The 21547-nt window shown below is 41.3% G+C and overlaps 1 protein-coding gene across 10 annotated transcripts in view; it reads right to left on the bottom strand.

Annotated features, from left to right (window-relative positions):
- Window positions 1-12323, bottom strand: part of nfixa (nuclear factor I/Xa) — a 118787-nt gene extending 106464 nt beyond the window's left edge. The window contains exon 1 of one of the 10 annotated variants that reach the window (XM_013272973.2): window positions 12228-12323. Coding sequence is in view for 9 of the 10 variants with exons in the window: in XM_005469919.4 (XP_005469976.1) it covers window positions 2238-2240 (3 nt within the window). In the remaining variant the exon portion in view is untranslated. Of the gene's footprint in view, window positions 1-2237; window positions 3176-12227 lie in introns of those variants that run through there. The other 9 variants (XM_005469919.4, XM_005469920.4, XM_013272970.3 and 6 more) reach the window with 9 other exon arrangements.
- Window positions 12324-21547: the final 9224 nt, after the last annotated feature.

Below are 21547 nucleotides of genomic sequence, written 5' to 3' on the forward strand. Positions count from 1 at the left end.
TATAGGCCGAGAATCAAAACAAAATGAGGATCGTAGTATCACTGCCAATTACGAACAATTGTCTAATGTTTGGCTTACCTTAAGATATATAGACAGATAATTGGACAGCTGACATCAGAAGACACATGTGGCCTAGAATTTGACATCATGAGCAACTTGGGGCCTGTCTGTGTTGTTGTTTAGCAGGTATGGCTGGGAGTCAGGGCAGCTGGGGCAAGCAAACGTTTTTGGTAGGTGACCCCCTTGAAGTCACGTAAGGCTGACATTTATAACCCATAAAAAAAAAACACGTGACAACTTGTGGACTATGCGCCCTTCATGTACAGAGGAATCAGGGTGCTCGTGCAAAGTTGGCGGCAAAAAGTGAATGAACACTTCTGCTGATGCTCTTTAAAGTAATGCTGCATATACAGGAAATATTTGCTCATGTCAGTGACGGTGAATCTCCACTATGGCTTTGAGATGAAAAGAATATATATATATTTTTTATTTTTAAAGTGTTTTTGTTATGTATACTCACTCAGTATGATAAAGAGACAGATCTGTAATTATCCGAGTACCAAGAGATTGCGAAACTAAAAGTTTTATAAACTGTTGCCACATTTTTTTCCCCTCCTGTATCTTTGGTGCTTATCATTTGTGAGATTCCGTGTGCATTCCCAGAAACATTATAATCAGATATGCTTTCAGTCTAAATAAACTCTCATTGTTTTATTTCTAAGGATTAACTGTTCTAAAACAGGTCTCAAACTTTCTGGAAGGTAGATGAGTTTTTGTGTGTAACAGCATCGATATTTGAGGTGAAAACGCATGGGTAAGAGTAAGAGTTATATTACAGGATTGTAATAATGAGATACTGAAACATATCTGATGATCTACAAAGTATTTCACAGTGCAGTCTGTTATTTCTATGTTGCAGTAAACAACTATCACTATCACCTTAAAATACTTAAAAGCTTTAACAGATTTAATCAGAAATCTATGAGTAAAAATAGCTTAAATAAAATACCAAAAATAATGGAATCTTCTGCTTCAATCTCTTAAGTTGATTTAGCAATGATAATGCTGATTTATTATTAGGACATTTTAAAACGTAAAGCTTTGACTTAATAGAGATCACGTAAAGCTGATGGTCACAGATTCACCGGCCTTGCATTTTCAATATTACTGTTGCAGTCTTAGAGAAGATATTGATGATAAAATCTGATATTTATCTCCAAATGCTGCTGGATTTAGAGAGATAATGAGCTGATCATCATCATCCGATTTTCAGATCAATATTAAATGCTTCGGAGGTGCTCTAATTTATGCTACTTGCTCTTTCTGAGGACCTTCAGCGCTTGTTCTGAGGGCACAAAGACGGTCTGTGTGTCACCTCACCTCCCCACCCCCTTGTAGTCGCTATAAAGTGTCATCAGCTACGCAAATGAAGTGCCCATTGATAAAAAGAGCAGCCGCCTTCCGATAGAAAAGACTCGAGTCGGCGAGTGCAAGGTGGAGGAACGCGCGAGAGTCGTGCGCCACGTTAATTTATTGCGATTCTTAGGGCATAATAATAACCAGCACAGCAGTGATATATCGTCCAAACACGATCGCTGTGCGAGTCTTTATGATTTACCTTTGCTTTTATTTTATGTGACTTTAGCGGCAAAGATCAGCCTCTGTCTACAGGGCCACTCGATCCTGCACGTTAACGCGCCAGAAAGGAGAACTGCACTGATTTAAATGGGGGGGAAATTATTTTTGAACACATGCCATGCACATATTTATTACAGCTGCATATATTTGAGAACATTGTGGGAGAAATTTCACGAAAAAGAACTGCAACAAAAAAGTAGCTTATTGTTAACCAAAAAATTTAAAGTCACTTTAGTAATAAAATGCACGGAGCTGTAGGAAAAACAAGGCAGTGTGTGAGAAAAATATTTAACACTCAGCGCTCAGTACTGAATGTTTAGTCAATCGCGGCTCATTTAGACGCTTTGTAATTACATTTGGCAGACAAACGAGTTGAGTTACTTTTACATTTGCACGCGCGCATACACGCACGTGCACAGGGACGCACACAGGTGTGTTGTGGCCCAGAACTCTAGCGCCAAATCTATCCGCAACAAAAGTTCTTTACAAAGAAATTAGAGCCCTGAAATAAGTGCAAGGATGTTTTGTTTATTTCCAGCCCTATAGACTTTACCCTATAGAGCCAACAGAAAGGAACTATTGAGTTACACAGCACGTACCATTATAGCGTGGGGAGATCTGCCAACCCTCTCAATGCCCCATTTTCCTTTAAAAGTTCAGCTTCCAAAAAAGTGAGAGAGGGAGTGAGAGCTGAGGGAGGAAGACTTGGTCTCTTCGCTGTTGCCGGAAGCAAAAAAGGACCTTTAAACACGTCGGCTTTAGGCCCAGATAGAGAAAAAAACACGCTCTTTCAAAAGTCGGTCCACTCTGAAAGCGATAGAAGGAAACGGGGACACCAGCTCCGAGCCTTCCGTCTACCGCTGTTTGGCGTCAGATGCGCCCATGTCCCGCAGAAAGAAGTGAGGGAGACGTCTGCGTCTAAGTCCCGAGGTGCGTCCTTCGGCGGCCAAACTCCAGCAGACTGGGAGATGCTAAAAAAAACCCTGCCCGAATTAATACTGATAATACGGGTTTAAAAAAAAATCAAAAAAACAACCCAAAATAATAATGGACGGGAGAAGTGACGCAGAGTAAGTTTTGTTTCTATTATTTTTCCGTGTGCAGCCTTTGCGGTCGATCAGCTTCTGTGTCCAAAACGTGTCCAAAAGCAGCTGTCTCCGTTGCCGCGCGTCCGATCTGTTTTACCCTCGTATCTCTCTCTCTCTCTCCTCTCTCTTGATCCGAACGCACACAAACACACGCAAGCACACGCACGGAGTTACACGCAAACGGGGGGGACACCCCTGGTCCCTCGCCGCCTCCTCCTCAAAGCTGACGAGATGAAAGAGCAGCTTGCGTCGTGCCTCTTCAAATCGCTACAGCCTCGCCGATAGAGGAATGCCTGTACAGCGATACGTCGTCGTTCGCGGCTTCGGCGGGGCTCTGGATGCCTCGGTGCGTAAAAATGGAAGCTCGCCGTGCGCTCCGGCAGCGATAGATTGCCTTGCTCTTCCCTCCCTCCCAAAATATCAGCCACTAAATAGCTCACCTCAGCAGCATGCGCCCTGTTTACACGCACATACACAAAATAATAGACGGGGAATTGGGGCAGTTGTTTACAGTGAAGGTTGGGTTGGGGGGGCCGGTGCTTCAGGCGGCAGCGTCGAACTGGTGAATTATTAGGTGAATTATTAATAAAGCGAGCGGTGTGCAGTCTGTCGCGGAGAGAGCGGAGCAGCCAGGAGAGCAGCTGGGGCTTTAGGAGCATTAGGAGGACCAGAGGCTAAATCACGGGCTGCAGGGATTAGAGGGCTGCGCCGGCTCCTACCTACCGCCTGAAGTTTGCAGAGTGACTCTGTGGGCACGGCCGAGCGAGAGCAGAGCTGCTCGGTTTTTATGTGTGTGGTGTTTTTAATGTGTACAACCCAAGAGCAAAGATCGAGCCACAAAAAGATGATATGTTATTTTAATGACAACCTGGCCACAGATATCAGCTGTGCTCTCTGTATCCACGCAGCTGATAATATAAAAAGGGGGAAAAAGTCAGCTGTCAGTTACTGAGCAGTCAAGCAGGACAGCTTTCCTTAAACGTAAAACTTACTTTGTTTGATTTCCACTATGGAAATCAATATCTGTGGCACTAAGGGTATTTTGCATGTGACTGTCAGGATGTGACGCTGTGAAGCAACAGGATCAAATTCATCTGAGATATCACAGACATCCTCACCAACATGATTTAAAAAAACAAAACAAAAACCTTCTCTCCACTTTACCAGAAAGTAACCACGTGTTTTAAGAAACTGTTTATTGCTCCAGAGATTTTAAGGACAACGGCCAGATCCAGCAGACCTGCCACATAAGACACTTGGTGCACGTGCTTTCTGATGTCAAGTTTCAATTTAAGAAAGCTTCTTCTTCTTTTAACGTAAACTTGGATACATCACCTGGAACAGATTTTTATTAAAATAAAATTGGCCAGGAGAACTTGTGGGGACACCATGGCGCCTAAAGGACATAATCTAAGAATGAAAAAGTCTCTTAAAAAAGCAGATAAGAGTGATTTAAAAATAAACTCTGGAGAAAAAATATTTGGAGGATTTTGTGCAGATTTGGTCACTGAACCTGTTCACACGCCAGTCACATTCAAAACTTGGCCGTTTCTTGTTTCATACTCAACTTTCGGGCTTTCCTCAACAGTTATAAACGGCTGGTTCAAATTAAAGCAACAAACTAAATATTTTCGTTGTTGCAGATGAATCTGATACACATCGTCTGGACAAATCAGAATTTGGCCTTATTTCTGCTTTTATTTTCAGCTGTGCGTGTGGAGTTATCTGAGTCTCTCCTTCAGAGAGAGAGAGGGGAAAAAAAGAAAACAGCCTAATGACATTCCTCCAACATGACGGTTTATAAATAATTAAACGCTGACCTCCCCACACATTTGGCCACATCAATTAATCATCTCTAAATGAATTTGTTTTTGTTTCAGCATAATTTCGATTATTCGGTTTGCGTCTGTGGCGGGATGACATGTGCGGGGTTGTTATTGTTATTATTATTGTTTAGAAACGGAGGCCCCTGTGGCCCAGTTACCCAACAGCAGGGAGATACGAGCAAGTGTCGTTTTGGTTTTTTGTAGCTTAAATTTTGTTTTAACACAGGAGACAACCAACACTGAGCAAAATATGACGAGACTGAGCAGAAACCACGTAACCTAACACTTAGTAGGTCATCAGTTTATCGCCTCTATTAATTGGTGTGAAGGACCTGTGTTACAAATACATTTTCCTTTTGTTTATCATAAAATTATTTTTATGGATTTATTTTGAAAAAGAGGGAAAAAAATGACAAGGCCTTTAAAATGTTGACCCCCCTCTCTCTCTATTTTTACATATTTCTGACATGTTTAATGTAATGATAATTTTGTTTAAATAACTAATAGGATCTTATTTGTTCAGTCATAAAACAAACTGCAGGTAGACGTCGAGGTAAGCGATTATTGGTAAGTTCAACAATCAGATGGATGATTGGCTTGATTACTAAAGTTGGTGAATGACTTAAAGTATGAAGTAGGAGCCTGTACAAATAATAATGATAATGATGATGATAAGTATAATAATGATAATATTATTAATAATAATAATTCCTAATGTTACATTAACATTTTTATTAATTGATTGAATGACAGAGGCTTTCTGCCTCAAGCGTATTGTTGATTTTCACAGTTTGTACCTTGACCTTTCCCAATACTTTATTTATTTACTTTTAATTTTAATTCTGGTCTCTTTCTCTCTCTCTCTTTCTTCTTCTTCTTCTTCTTTTTTTTTTTTTTTACAGATGCTGAAGCCCACACATGCCCAACGGCCTGTTTGGAGAGTGACCAGTTAATTGGAAAAACACCAAACTGTGCCTCTAAACCCCAAATAATCCCACAACACGGTTTCCCCCCCTCTTTTTTCTTAACTCTTAATTAAAGTACAAATAACAGCACAGTGAGCGCGCACTGTGTACTCAGCACAGCCCACTGTAGCCCGGAACTTACAGCAGGCCCACAGAAACTTCTACAAGCTTCAGGTAACGAATCTGCTTCCGGAAAAAAAGAAAAGAAAAAAAATGAGATGATAAAAATCGAAAGGTGTTTTTGTACTAACAATAAAAATAAATAAATCACGTAGCTTTGTTTTAAAGCTATTTATTGAAAATGGTTGGAAAATATTAACATGGCATAAAGACAGGTTTTAATCAACAAACAGGTTGAGGTATCTGAGGGCAAAAAACACCGTAAATAAAACAAAAGATTAAAAATCCGATAAAAAACGTAAAATCAAAAAACTATAAAATTAAAGTAAAAATATGGGATAAATAAAAAACATAGAAGGGGAAAAATCCACAGGTATTTAAAACACGGAACCTCTGAGGACGCTGAAAAAACGAGAAACTGAAACTTTAAATACCCCCTTCGTTCTCTTTAGATATACGTTTCCGCTTGAAATTTCAAAGGCAGAATTACACCTGAATTATAAAACGGAATGGTTTTAATAACATATTACAGGGAATTATATCTCTCAAATTGTTTTCTGAAATAAATAAAATACACAAAAATAAATACAAAAATAAAAACGCAAAAAAAGTCCGATGGCCGTCGCAAAAACATTGTTTAAAATGTAATCATTAAAGCTGATAAATATAACACAGAGGCAAAACTACACGTATTTGTTTATTAATGTGTCATAAATAATAATTTATACTTCTTCCTCCTGATGCTGAGGCACCATATGTTTAGCAGTTGACCTGGTTTCAACATTTCCCATGTTTTTCTTACAGTCCTGATTTAAAAAAAGGGGGGGCTGGGCTGCTGGTCTTATTTTAATGTGAAGCCCTTAAAACTGTTTGTGTTTTTCCAGGTATTTAAATATTAAGCTGCGTTTAGTGGAAACAGGCAGTACGCTAACAAAGAAAAGATTATTTTGTCATTAAAACAAAATACAAGAAGGAGAAGTCTCAGAAGAGTTAATGCCTTCCTCTGATGTTTCTTGGAATAGAACATTAAAAAAATATATATTTAGTTGATATGCCTCAAAAGTTGAAGGACATTTGTTGGCTTGCACTAGTCCTAATCATGCGAGGCAACTTATGAGCATCAATTAGGCTGAGATTTGAGCTAATGAAAGCCCTGAGCAGTGAGTCTCACCACAACCCCCTAAACCAGCCATTACTGCAGACCACAATGGCTCTGATAGCACGCTGTTTTAAGACCCAGCATTATGTGGGCAATAAGTTCTCTAAACCTCACTGCGAGAAAAGAAGGGCACATTGTGGGATCAGGCAAGCAAAGTTTAGACAACATAGAAGGAGTTTTTCTAAGTCCAAAATGCTTGTCTGTAAACCCCAAAACGAATTAGGGGAATTTTTTTTCTTCTTTTTACTCCAAATGACAAGTTTCACATTCCAAGCTGGAATATAACTGCAAACCATGATTGACACGGACAAAACTAATTATCAGAGGAACACTAATGCTGAATGAGACACGGAGCTGCTCAGTGGATGGCACTGAGATATTGTAAATATTCACTCATCAGTGATGGACTTGGTGTCATTACATGTTTGCAAGATTAGAGGCACGAAATACAAGGCAGAACTGGAGTTTGCCAAACAGAGTGCACTGCCAAACTTCAATCAACAGGTACACACTTTATTGAACAAATGATTAAACACTGAGGTGTATAATGAAGGGGAGAGGGGGCATGCTAGGGAGAAATCTGAAATATCCTTTAAGCATTTAGAAAGAATCATCTCTTTTGAAGCAATTCAGAAAACAACCCAACGAATCTGTGTCTGTTTATGTGGTTCTCTTTCTGGCCCCCAAACTAAAAGCTCAAATAACTCACATTTGTCAAACGTAATGGCCCAAAAAACACAGAAGCTGATTTATCTAATCTGCACAAGTGTGGCAGAACGGCATTCACCAAATCTATAACCACTATAAATAAAGGAAAAAGAAAATGGAGAAAACAATGCAAACAAAACTGTGAGCTCAATCCAATAGCTTCAGCAGCTACTGCATGTACAATTCTACTAGTAAAGATCACACGCAGCTATGTTAGCAAAGCCACACATGACTGCTATAAAGAAACAATCAAACAAAGTATATATAGCAACACTGGAAAAAAAGATGTGTCTATATAAGAAGCCAAATCTTGGATCTATAATAGCGCCAGGAGGAGATTTAGAAAAGTGGACTGCACATCTACAACAGAAATGGCAAATACAAACCGAAGGCCCGAGTCGTGCTGCCTTTCTTCTTTTTAAACCACTTCACTCTGACTCTTGACTGCAGCACTACTGACATCTACTCCCAGCCTGATCTCACCGCCGCGCGCTGCAGTGAAAGTTAAACAAAAATATACCCTGCATCGAGGCCATACATCAAACTCAAACTGGAACTATCATTTTTCCCTCTCTGCAGTCTTTATTCCTGTCCCTGCTGAAAGAAAAGCCTCGCAGAAATCTGCATCTCCAAAAGTGCAGTAAGCGGTGGAAAGGAAAGGGGGGAAAAAAAGGAAAAAAGACAAGGCTCTTTTTGTGTGCGGTGGCCGAGGTTTTATCCCTGCATTGCAGAGTGTTGTCTAGCATTACAAATCTCAGCCCCGGCCTGGATGGACACGGGAGGGCTCTGCTGGCCCTGCTCACACTGTCTGCATCTTTTACGCTCTGCCATGCAAATAAACTCAAATCAGCGAGCAGCTGAGGGAAAGCGCTGAGGAGATGGAGTGTTGTTGAAGGGGAAAACACGGAAGAGAGCGGAAATAGAACGAAGCATAGCTGGAAGGAGGAAATGGAGAAATGTATGTGGCAAGGAAAGAAGGAAAGGAGGAAATAGTTTGCTTCAAGTAGTTGCGCAGGGGCCAAAAGAGAATAAAGTCTGTGTGCGCTTGTGTGCAATGCAGAGAAAAAGAGCGGGTAGTAACTGGCCATTGGAGGGGTGAGGAATGCCCGGCCCTGGCACGGGAGAATGGGATGGAGGGTGGAGTATGTTCACATTGCTGCTGCCAGCTGAGCACATTCCCACTACAGAGTCATGGAGACTTTTTAACCTACAGATTTCGAGGCAGCAGCTTCAGTCCGGAGATTTTTTCCCACTGGGGGACAGCAATAAAGCGCTCACGATGATCTACTTTTTTAAAAATGTTGTGCAGCCTCTAAACTGACATCAGGTGATTCTGAAATTATCTGGAAATGAAGATTAATTTAAATGTTTATTTCTTGTTATTTTACATTATATGGCTTACACAGGGAGGAAATTTGGCAGGAGAGATAGGGCATGAATGTGCCACATGTGGTACTCGACTCAGAGACATTGTGATTATGGCGTTATGGTGCCTTATAGACCAATAGAGAAGAGCGGTTTTTATTATAAGCCATAATTCCCCATCCCACCCCTCAGTGCTTATATAGTAGTTTTTTGGGGGGGGGTTTTGAACTGTAAGGAAACTGAAAAAAATAATATGACCCACCTAAACACTGATGTCACCTTAATTCTGGAATCACATTTTTTAACCTCTTTTTTTTTTTTTTATTCTACTGTTGGATATTTTGAGTTAAAACAGGGAATGTGAGGGTTGATTTAAAGGCAGCTGCATCTGGGAGCACAAGGTTGATTTCTAAACAATATACAATAGATAAGAAAAAATACTAATTTAAATGAAGCCTGTGGGAGTAACATATTCATTGCTTGGCAATAACATCCAACAGCTCTGAAGGCACTTCATGTCAAAAAGGGTCATTGCGAAATAATTTTCATTATTATTTAGGTATTATTACTATTTTTCTATATGGCTGCACTCCTTTTAAGTCATAGAAGGACGTGTGTGAGGAAACCTTATATGCCCTTTTCAGCATGTGCTCCCTTTTAGGCTGAACTAGTGAACTCTAGCTGGAACTGTCTGACAATGAGAGAAAAAAATCCTTTAAATTGATAGTATTTTTAAGAAAAAAGGATTGAAGGTAAATGTACTGAAAGCAGCTATGTTAACTCAATTATTAAGCACAATTTTGAAATACTTGCACTTTGGCTTGAGGGTTATATTTTTATTGATTACTTTTGCATCACTACATGGTCAGAGGGAAATTTTATACTTTTTTTTTAATCCACCAGATTTAATTTCTGGGTGCTTTGGAGAAAAAACCAATATGGCAAAAGTGGACAATGTCATAAAAAATGACGCTTTGCTGTAAAGTCAACAGTTGTTACCGTCTGCAGGCTTTTCAGTGCTTTTATTAGAGTGTTATTGTTTCAATAAGAAGTTTAGGATTTGAATGCTTTTTTTCCGTTACTGTGTGCAGTAAAGCATAACGTACGGCTTCACTGATTTGTCTAACTGCAAATTTTACTCTGAGACAAACGTTGATAATGCATCAGGAGTACGTGACATGAGGACGCGAAGAGCCGTTTGGCTTTCTGAAGAGAGACCTCACCTTTCCTAGAATTAAACCGAGACGAGCTTAGTGTGTGTGCATGTGTCTTTGTGCTATAGTCAGTGCGGTGGTTTATCAGTAGCTCACACTGGGCACAGTTTTGATAGCACACCACATACACGCACAAAGTGAAACTGATAAAGCATAAGCACAGTTCTGAATCACATATTTCACGTCAGATTACTAGCTGGACAACAGGGATATTATAATTAAGAACTAAAAATAATTAGGTGACTAATTTATTAGATGATTGACGGTTATTTTATTTTTTTTTAAATTTAGACATTTGTTGGTTCCAGCTCGTTCATGGTGGAGATTTGCTGCGTTTCCTTGCCATGTTTGAATATTCGGGGTTTTTTTTTTGGAGTATTAGTCGAGCAAAAGGAGCAATTTGAAGATGGGAAACTGGTGGGATTTTATTTTTACACAATTGCTTTTCATATATCTGACAACGCAAATAAATACCTAGTCAGATGAGTCATTTAAATGTAACCATTAGTTATGTTATTTATCTTCAAGTGAGAAGAAAATATGAGCCACATTACCTACTCACAGGGACACAGTGGCTCCCTGTATTTGTACGGACGATTGCTTTTTGTGTTCGCATCCCTCTGAAGCAGGCAGATACTCTTCTTTGTGTCATAAACAGTTAGCAAACGTGACCTGATGTGAGGTCACCTAAACGGCAGCACACAGGCTGTCATTGTGGCTCTGTGTCTCCTCCCATTCTGAGAGCGAGGACGGCTTCAGCACCGAGCGAATTTGTTCTGGGCCGGGCAGGTCAGCGGCGGGTGCAGCGTAAAAGTTAGTTAGTTTTATGTTTGTGTGACGAGGAGGGGGAGGGCGGTTAAATGGAGGGTGTGTGTGTGTGTGTGTGTGTGTGTGTGTGCGTGCGCTTCCCCAGGAGAAAAGAGGACTCCTAATCTGTTTTCCTGGCTCTTCTTTAAAGGGAGAGCAAGACACACTAGAGGCTCCCTCTGATCTGCTGCCCCATCCATCCCTCACTTTCTCTCTCTCCTCCATCTCTCCTTTCCTCACTTCCATCATCTGTCTCTCGTTCCCTCTGCTTTTAGCCCTCGTTTTCTCGGCCCCCCGTCCCTATGCTCTCTCATCTGTTGTGTTGGCCCGCTCTGGTCTTTGTATGGCGACAGCCCCCATCTCCAGATACTGCCTAAGAGCTCTGATTCCACTTAATCACTCAGTTTTTTATTAGTTTTCCCTCGCAGGGTATTTTGTGTTCTGAATTGCGTTTATCTATTATGCTGTTTCAGATTTATTGCTTTAGGAGGCAGACTGTGTGGCACACTACCCACCAATACGGTACACGATGCTGTGATCTCTCTACGTCTGCCCCTCTTTATGCCTGTCTGCTTTCATCCCTTCAAAATTAAATGAACAAATACACAAGGAGGGTGCTATGCCACACTAACTCACAACTCTCTTTTTTTTGTTGTACTTTTCCCTATACTTTTTTATTAGTTTTCTTTAATTTGGGCGTCTCAAGGTCTCATCTGCATTTATTTAGCATGCAGAAAGACCACAGGGGAAGAATATGTGGCATCGGTTTATTGGATGGTACTCTACTTTCACATCCATCTGTCCTGGCATCTTTAATGCCTCATTGATTTACTTTTCCAATTTCAAAATAAAAAAAGAAAGTCACAGGTATGGCTTCCTCTGTGAGCACAGATGTCTGTCTTTGAATGAATTTTGAGTAATTTGCTGAATATTTAGAGCGGCTTAGTCGTGACGTTGGCACCTTTGAATTACACTTAATTAAATGACAGTAAAAGAAAATACTGTTCATTATTCGGTCATTAATCAACCGCTAGCGACGATTTTATTTTGTCAGCTGACGCTATTGCTCAAGGTCATTTTGTCGCCACTTCTTTGCACTGCAGTCTAAACTGCTTATTTCTACATAATTAGGAGACATGGCATGCATACTCAAAATATTTTGCTCCAAAATGGCGGCACACCATCCTGGCCCTCCATTTTGTTCTGTCACTGGATCGAGTCTGGATCCTGCACCTGACATGTTGGACCAGTGTTTGCATTTGAAAATACCCTCTCTCCATGTCCTGCTGTTACTATGCAACCCCTTCTGGTTATTGGTCACCAAATGTGCCGCTAACCTGCTGCACCAATAGGACGGAGCCCCGCAACTGTGGTTTCCTCCTTCTCCACTCTGCTTCCAGGGGCTTCCTGTGACTGGGGGGGGGAAATATGGGCACTGGCCATCACCTCGACCAAATCCAGAACCAAATGAGGAGAGAGACTCGCGGAAACAGCCAGACAGAGGGAGACAGAAACAGAAACAGCGAGTGAGCCAGGGTGCAATAAAAAATTATGATTACACATTGATAATTAGTACAAAGCAAGAACTGTGGTCACCATGTAGACATCGGCAGCTCCTTTTTGGAGTGAAAAAGGGAAATTAATATTCATGACCTGGTTCCTCCCATCCAAATTCAGCACCCTCCCTCCCTTCCCACTCTGATCCTCCCTCCTCCTCACTTCCTCTCCCCTCCGTTGGGTGGCAACACTTGGTAGGGCACATGGTGAGACAGCTGTTGCAGGGCAACATGGGCATCTGTGGTGCTACGTAGAGGAGAGGAGGTAGTACAGCGGGTGTGGGGGGGTGTCTGTAGGGGTGCAGACGGCATCAAGAGAGGGAGATAGTACCCCGTCTCAGCACTGTGTGCATATGTGTTTGTGTGTGAATGCGTCCAAAAGTTTCCAGAATTATTATTTTGATCTTTGGAGGAAGATGGAGCTGTATTTTAGGGACACAATGAACAGCGAAAGAGACAAAATGAGGTCTCTCTTTTCTTCTTCTTCTTTTTTCGTGTTTAGCTGTGAATGAAAAATAGCACCTGTCCTCCAAGCTATGACAGAAACAGCATTAGCATAAGAACACTAGGATGGACTGCTCCAAGATTGGAGTTTGTGTCTTGAACAGCCAAACTCAAGCCCAACACACACACACACACACACACACACACACACACACACACACACACACACACACACACACACACACACACACACACACACACACACACACACACACACACGTGCCTGTTTTCATGCCTGCATCTCATTCTGTCTTTCTCTCACACACACCCTCCTCCCTCTGCACCTTCCTCTTCAGAGGGAATGGGCGTTTTCCCAGGGTTATTATCACATGCCAGGTGCCCTCCCCTCCCTTCACCAATACACAGACAAACGCACATAGATATACACCTCACCCCCATCCACCCATCTCCTCTCCTCTATCCCAGCACCTACCACACACCCTTGCCATTTCTCTCTCCCCCAAAGCGCCAGCGCAGCCCCACCTCATGGTGCCAAAGTGGGCAGCCTCTGCCTTGGCGTTGCCGAGGCCTTCTGGTGCCCTAGATAGCTGTGTGAGTGTGTGTGTGCGGCTGCGTGTATGTGTTTGCGAGCACTGGCCCAGCTCTTTGCGGACACAGCCAGCCCTTTAAACTGTGTCAAGGCTCCAGATGCTGGGAGAGACTGGGATTAACACAGGCGTTTGTATGCAGACACATATGCACAGATGCACAGAAAACATTATCTAGGCCCATATATTGCATCATACTTGGTTTTATGTTTTGACAAAAGGCTGAATAAGTCTTACAAAAACCCCCCAAAACAAAACAAGACAAGAACGACAAAGAAAAGAACCTGCTTATTCTTTTTGTTATTATTAATTTTATTGTCATTATTGATTTGAAAGGAATGCTGTACACGACTCTATACTACTAAAATGCTGGATCACATACAGAAATGTAAGAGACAGGATACAAAGGTATCACAGATCCTATGGTGAACCAACAGGCCCTGGCAGTACGCTGAGACGATGCACTGATGCCAACGCAGCACCTCAGAGAGTGGATTTGGATTAGGCAGACACAGAAAAGGACCACGGAGACCTGACAAACACACACACCCCAGTGTCCGTACCCTAGCCCTTTAGCTGCATGCCACTACCCCGAGGGCATGAATGCACACGCTCACACAAACACATGCGCAAATATGCAGACACGCACAAATACATACCAAGTGTCCACCTACTGTTTCTTTAGTGGCCTGCCACTGCCCTTAGGGTGTGCACATTTGCACGCACGCACACATTCACTCTAACACACACGCTCACATGCACATTCCACAACTGATTCTGACATCACTGCAGCTGAGTGGAGTTAATGAGATGAACTTAACAACGGTGCATTCAAGGCGTCCCCCAGCAAACTAGCAAAAGCTAGAAACTACTGATTACAAGTATGCAAGCATGTGCGACTGAGTGTGCAAAGCGAAGAGAGAGCGAGTGTTTTCTCCCAGTGCTCGCTGTCTCTCTCTCCCTCATTCTACGAGTCTTGCTGAGAGGTAGTTATGGTGCCAGTTATGGAGTGTTTGCCATAGCAGGGAGCTGCTTTGGCACCATGCCCTAATTTAGGGGAATTAAAAAGCACTAGACAAGCCCCTTTGTGGCACCGTGCGCCCGCTTTAATCTCCCCACGCCTCAGCGGGCACCCACAGCACCAGGAGTTGGCACCTTGCCCACATGACCCCAGGCAATATGGAAATCGCCACCGAAAACCCTAACTAAGCGCCCAGCCCTGCCCTGGTGCACAGTGTACACAGTACACACAGACATGCGCAAAGTGACGCCATCGCATACATACAAACACGCACATGGTGCAACGAGGACAACACCCAGTGCAAGGCGGTGTTTTGCATGCACACACGCATACTTGCACAAATGATTGAAAACACGGAGAAGTAACTGCAATGGCTCTGTGTGCAGAACTACAATGCTGAAATACACATATGCAAACACACACACTGAGGTGTTTCAGAAGGCCACGGTGGCATGAAATGAAAAACCCCTGCTGTTGTCCCTGTTGGCACACATGCTGGCATGTACATGCATACACACATTCACTTTTCCACACGTCCAAAGTTGGTGCGCTCTCTTTGAAGTGTAGGTGAGTGCGGCGCTTGTCATGAGGTCATCCATCAGGGCTAATGAAACTGGCAGACCCTGACACTGTCTCACTGGGCAGCACCGCTGGCGCCGCGAGCTAATTCAAGGAGAAATGGACTGATTTAATTACACAGTGAGGGCACATGCACACACAGACACACACACACACACACACACACACCTGCGCACACATATATATAAACAGTCTTGGACACATTTGCACAGAGAGAACGGGACATACACAGAGCACACACACACTTTGCATCCAGGGACATAATCATGGGTAAAAATGCAGTCTCACACACACAGATATACACTTAAATGAAGCCAAATGACGGCCTGTGCGCGCACACACATACACACACACACTCCACTAAATATTGCTTTTTAGCCACATCTTTGTGGAGCTCTCAAAATCAGATGAAAAATTATAAACTCTGCGTCAATAGTAACCTTTTCTTATAAACACAATTTGATAATCCATCATAACAAGTTTAGCTGGCCTCATCATCTCCACAGCAGAACTCACTGAAGGCGCCATTAGTGAGCTAGCTGCCCCTCCTCACCGCAGGTTCACAATGTTCCCTTCCCTAAAACAAAGACCCACTTTGGCCCGGGAACAGGACACACTACCATCCCTCTCTGTCTCTCTCTTTCCCCAGTTCCTCATTCCCCACTCGCCCTCTCTCTGTCCATTGGTCTCCCTACTGGTTTCACTTAATAAGCTTCAAAGGTTTCTGGGCAACATGGTTTTCAGAAAAAAGTTACCATGGCATTTTTTTGGCACACAGCATCTTCTCTCTTGCTAAGGATATGGGGTTGCCATGACATCAGCGGGCACCTTATAAAGAATACAATTGTGTATGTGTGTATGTGAGCATGCATGCGTGTGTGCGTGCTCGATGGACATCGTTTGCCAACCGCAGCTAAATGCTTAGACGCTGGTAGAAAACACAACAGCAATGACTGCGACAGAGTTCAACTTTCCTCCTGCAGCTCATGCTTACAGATCGCTATATTCCTCAACATACATACGCATGCAAACACTCCAGAAGACTCTAATCTCCTCTTCTGTTCTGTGGATGACTGCGATATATTTTGGACAACTTATTAAAAAAATCTTTAGCGATGGAAGTCTGCATTTAATCTCACTGTCTCATTGCTGAACATAGCATAAAAACATAAGAGAACATGTGTTTGGCTTTGACATATTATTAATAAACTCTACAACAAAAGAACTGGCTAAGAGCGAACAGCATACATGTATTTTCTGCAAGTACATTCTGTGTTTGTTTTGGTTAAACTTACCCGTGAGAGTCTCAAATCCAAGTGCTAACTTTAAAATTGGCTCTGGATTCCCACTGATGGTTAATGTTTTCATACTGGCATCTTTATTTGTTTCTGCTAATGCTTGTGTGTGACTTTGAATGTGCATGTGCATTTATTTAGTGCACTTTTATCCAAAGTAATTATCCTTGAATTGACTTGTAATTCCTCATATACTGCATAAACAGTACACAACTGATAGCAATGACTGCAAAGGTCATGGCTATATTAGTCAGACTGACTGTGATTTGTGTACATTATGAGTAATATATGACATTTAATTTTGTTTTTTGTTTGTTTTTTATGATGATCAAAGTTGTATTGCACTGGTTAAACGACACTATCACAGCCTACCCCTGGATTTCACTACACACTTCAGTGTAAATCTATCCCCTACTAATACTGAAAATAATGGGAAGCTTGAGCAAGCACCACATATCTCTAATTTAGGTGGAATTCATGTTGATTTAAGTCTGCCTTTCCTCTAAATTGTGCAACATCTAACAACTGAAACTATAATTTCCTTTTTTTCTCCAGCAATAGAAATGGAAAAGTGGTGCTTTGGTCATTTTTTGTGTGTCTATTTAACCCAGTGAACGCTAAAAACACCCATCAATCATGACATAAAGGAGTAATTATATTTTGTAAACCTTTTCAAGAAATGAAAAACTTCACAAATCCCCCCTGAAGTTGAAAGAGACCCCGCTTTGCCCTCTTACAGTGCCAGTACTGTACATCTGTACAATCCTATGGACTCTTATCCCTCTAGTGGCCTCTAGTGGTTTATATATGATGTCACTCTGATCTCACATTTCATGAACGGAGCCTCTGGTGTCCGTTGTCTCCATTGTACACGGCTGTGTCCCACAGCTCCAACAGCACATATGAATTTTATACACCATATACTAATCATCATGGTACACTGAGTCAGAATGTGTTGAACAAAAATACAAAAAAGTAGTATTTCAGTAATTTATATATATATTTATATATATTTTTAAATATTATAAAATGATACTTGATATGAAAAGTGAATAAAAATGTGTCACTCCCAGTTACACTTCAAAACCAGACATCATTATAGCTTTGGTACTACTGAATAGTTATATCTTGTTTTCCAAGATATTTTGGCCGTGTCTCACCGCCACCCACTGCATATTTATTTCATCTCCTCCATTACCTTTTGTGCATCACATTATGGCTGAATAATGTGCATCGGTAGCATATAGAGTGATTGTGTAACATAGATTCTGTCAGGTGCAAGAATACATCATTAGGAGATTATGAACACACTCAATACCAGAAGTGTTAAAATCATTTTACATCAATGGCCAAATGCAGTCTAATTTGAACTTAGAGTGAAAAGACCAGTAAAGCTATTTTCTGGAAAAAAGAAACAAAACCTGGAGATAAAAAAGATTACAAAAATAAATAAAAACAACAAACAGTTTCCCTTACTTTAAATGTAAAGAAGTTTAACTACACATTTAATTCCAGATGTGCCTTAAGAAACAGGAATGCAATTGCAACAGTTTTTCCACATTATAAAGAAACACTGCTGTAGAAACACATCAGCACAGCTCTTTGGGACCACAGTGTAAGAAAAAAAGGAGTTTATCTTGGAGGCAATTTATCACAAATTATTTATGAATTTTAAGAAAATGTCCTTTTTTACTATGTAAAAACCCTGAAAAATCAATTGTAAAGAGTAAAAAAAAAATATGTATCTGTCATTAAATTGAATACTAACAATAAAAAACAATTATTGCTCTTTCATACTTTATTTACTTTGGAATATGACGGGCCAGGGTTTTGTCTTTGTTTGTAAGAAGACCAGCGACCTTACAGTTAAATGAAAACTTTACATCCTCCTGTGAAAGGTCAACAGTTTCCAAAGCTACTCTTTAGTTTGCCAGTTTTAGCCTGCGGGCTGTATGTTTAACACCCCTACCCTATAACAATAAGCTACTTAGAATCAGTATATTATTATATGGGATTGGTGCACAGCGTTTTTTTTTAATGTCAGTGGCTTTTAACCTAAACAATGGCTCTGTACACACTAATCTGTACATCTATATATATTGCACTTTGCTTCATATTCACTCCATCTCTGTGTGGACTTACACACTAGCAATATCACATTAGCAATAAAGTATCACTCACATAAATTTTGAAATACAAAACAATACGATATAAAAACAAAAAGTGCAAAACCATACCGAAAAATGCCTCAAATAATATTTCCCTCCCAAAAATGTCTGCTGATTCTCATTTTACTATGAGTTATTCTGCTTATTTAGATAAGTACGGTGCCTTATTTAGTACAAAAATCAAACTTGTGTCAGGGACATTAACTTTCTCTTACAATCGAGCTCACAAGGAGAGGCTACAAGAGGTTTACCTAATCAGGTTTTGAAATACTAAATCCAAAAAGCACTCCACCTACATAAAAATGTGAGGAAAAGTTTGCGTGTTATGAACAAGTTTGTGTCCCTCTTGTTTGCTCCCCTGAGGCCATGTGTGACCTTTGCAAGCAACGAGGTATGTGGATCATCTTGGGCTTTGTCAAAGCTTCACTCAGCCGATAAGAAAGGACTGCTTTAGAGAAAATGGCCCAAAAATTCCCCCCAAACACTCACCCCCCGAAAAGAAAAACTGATGATAGCTATCCAAAATAATCTTTTTTTTTTCCTTCTTAAATGACAGTTTATTTTTTCTATGTAAGCTTCGAGCATTGAGCAGGCCAGTAAGAAGAAAGACAGGATTGTGAAGGCTTTGGAAAATAAGCTTGTGACAAGTCCTGCACTTGCAGTGGATATGTGCAGTACTAATGTGTTCAGCTTTGCTTCACCCTAGTGATATAAAACACCCTACGGAGCTCAGGTCATATAATTTGCCTTCTCTCAAAAGAAAAAGAAAAAAAAAATCCCTCCCTGGGAACCAGAACATGAGTTTAATAGTTATTCTTATTAGCTCGCACAACTGCTGGGAGCCTGCAAAATAAAATAGCTGTTTTTCTGTTGATCTGTTTACGCTCGCCTAAGGAACTTTACCGCAGAAGGAGCCAAGACTCCAGAATTAAAAAAAAACAAAACCTTTTTCTCTCTCCCTCAGATCCAAAGTGGACTTATTATGTTACCCATGGCAGTATTCCCAGTGTGGAATTAGGACTTTGAGCTCCGATAACGTTCTGAATCCCAGCACGGCCCTGCTTTAACTGGTGGTGGTCACACACCGCTCTCTGTCTTGCCCTGAGCCAATCCAGCCGAGGAATTAGTCATTAATAGGGGGACGACTTCGGGTTGCTACTGTTTCCCATAGCGGTGAAAGAAAGAATATTATTTACAATGATCTTTGTGCCGCTGTGTGGTCTCAGAAATGGTTCTCACTCTGTTTTTTTGGGTGTATGTGTGTGAATTATATCTCGGCTGCCCTAAAGAACAGTTGCGTTAGTTCATCTGTTTCACATCCTCCATAACTGGAATCGCAGCAGCTTAGTAACCCCCTCGTGCACCTTAAACCTCTCCGTACCTCTGGTTCCTTATCATTAACAGTGTAGTCTCTATGCCCCTGTGTTGCTATAGGAAAACAAAAGAGTGCAAATCTTCCAATCTCCTTAATGTTCACTAATCTAACGAGTGCGGCGGGGATATTAAGCAGATTGCTGAGCATTACATTTTACCATTAGAGACATAGCCATCAGCCATTTCGGCACTTCTGGATTCTTTTCCTCAAAAGCCCCCCCCCCACTTCTAAAAAAAAAAAAAAAAAAAAAAAAAAAATCAGATTTTACCATTATTTCTCCAGTCTGATCCTATCGGCCTGCTGCGTCTTGGGTAGATTATGATTTGGCATGATGAAGAGAAGTAATCAAATCATGCTGCTGCTAAGTGTGGTTACTGCTGAGTGCGGGAGAAAGTGAGTGGGAGTATGTGTGACCATGTGTGTGTTTTTGACAGCGACTGAGAAAGAGAAAATGGCATGGTAACAAGCCAAGTTAATAAAGGGAAACAATTAGGACATAAAAGATTGATATAGCCCACAGTTTTTAATGCTCTTGTCCCTCTTAATGAAATCCCTTTGACTATATCTGCTTCACACACAGAGACACGTATATAGACATGTACACACTCATTATAGTGATCCCATTGCTTCCCTCAGGCTCTTCTGACAGGTGTGGCTCCCACACACAGACACATAGATAAACACTCACACACACACATGCACAAACCAGGCCCTACAGGGCATTTTCCCTATCCTGGGACTGCACAATGGGCACTTTGTACACCCTCCCACCTCCCAACCCCAGCCCTTACCATCAACACCCCACCACCACCCCACCGCCCCCTCCCAACGGCTTCCAGCACATCCCTTTTTAAATGGGAGATTATGCAAATGAGCACACACCATTGCAGCACCCCACATATAAGTGATGTGCATTGAGGAAAATCTGTAGTCTGTCTATGGGAGTCAGCACATGGATGTTTTTACCTACTGAGCAACGGACGTGGCCTAAATACACAGTCGACATCCCAGGTGTCTGAAGCCATATGATGATATTTCTTCTATCAGTCACAAGCTGCAATGCTGTTTTCCACGTTCTCCCGAATAATTTAGTTATTTTATCCCAAATATGTTTCTAAAATGTTTCCTTTCACCAGTGGAAAAATATTTCTTCCGCATTGCCGAGAAATCTCAAGACTGACAAAATAGGCTCAGACGATCTGATCTGAAACTGCAGTGCGTGGACTGAACGAAGAGCCTTTACAAAGTGGTGCTTGAGACTTTTTGCATGCAGTCAAAAATATCTGTCAATCTATCAATACGAAGAGCACCATTCGTTTTTTGTGATGGACGAGGTATTCAGATCCCTCAAACAAGTATAAAACCTACGATTGCACAATTTAAAAAGTACAAAGCAACAAAAACAAAATGTACAATATAACACTGTTGGTGTGATTTATTATTGTAACATTTATTAATGAACAGGGAAGTGTTACTTCTTGAAATGCTGCCAGTTGATGTTTCACTATTAATGGACTGTATTTTGTAGACACTTGACCTAAAAGTAACCTTCTTTGTCAGATAAATGCAGCATGTCCTTCTGAGATGTTCTGAAAAAGAAAACTCCAGACT

Source organism: Oreochromis niloticus, linkage group LG6, assembly GCF_001858045.2.
Source record: "Oreochromis niloticus isolate F11D_XX linkage group LG6, O_niloticus_UMD_NMBU, whole genome shotgun sequence".
Lineage (NCBI taxonomy): Eukaryota > Metazoa > Chordata > Actinopteri > Cichliformes > Cichlidae > Oreochromis > Oreochromis niloticus.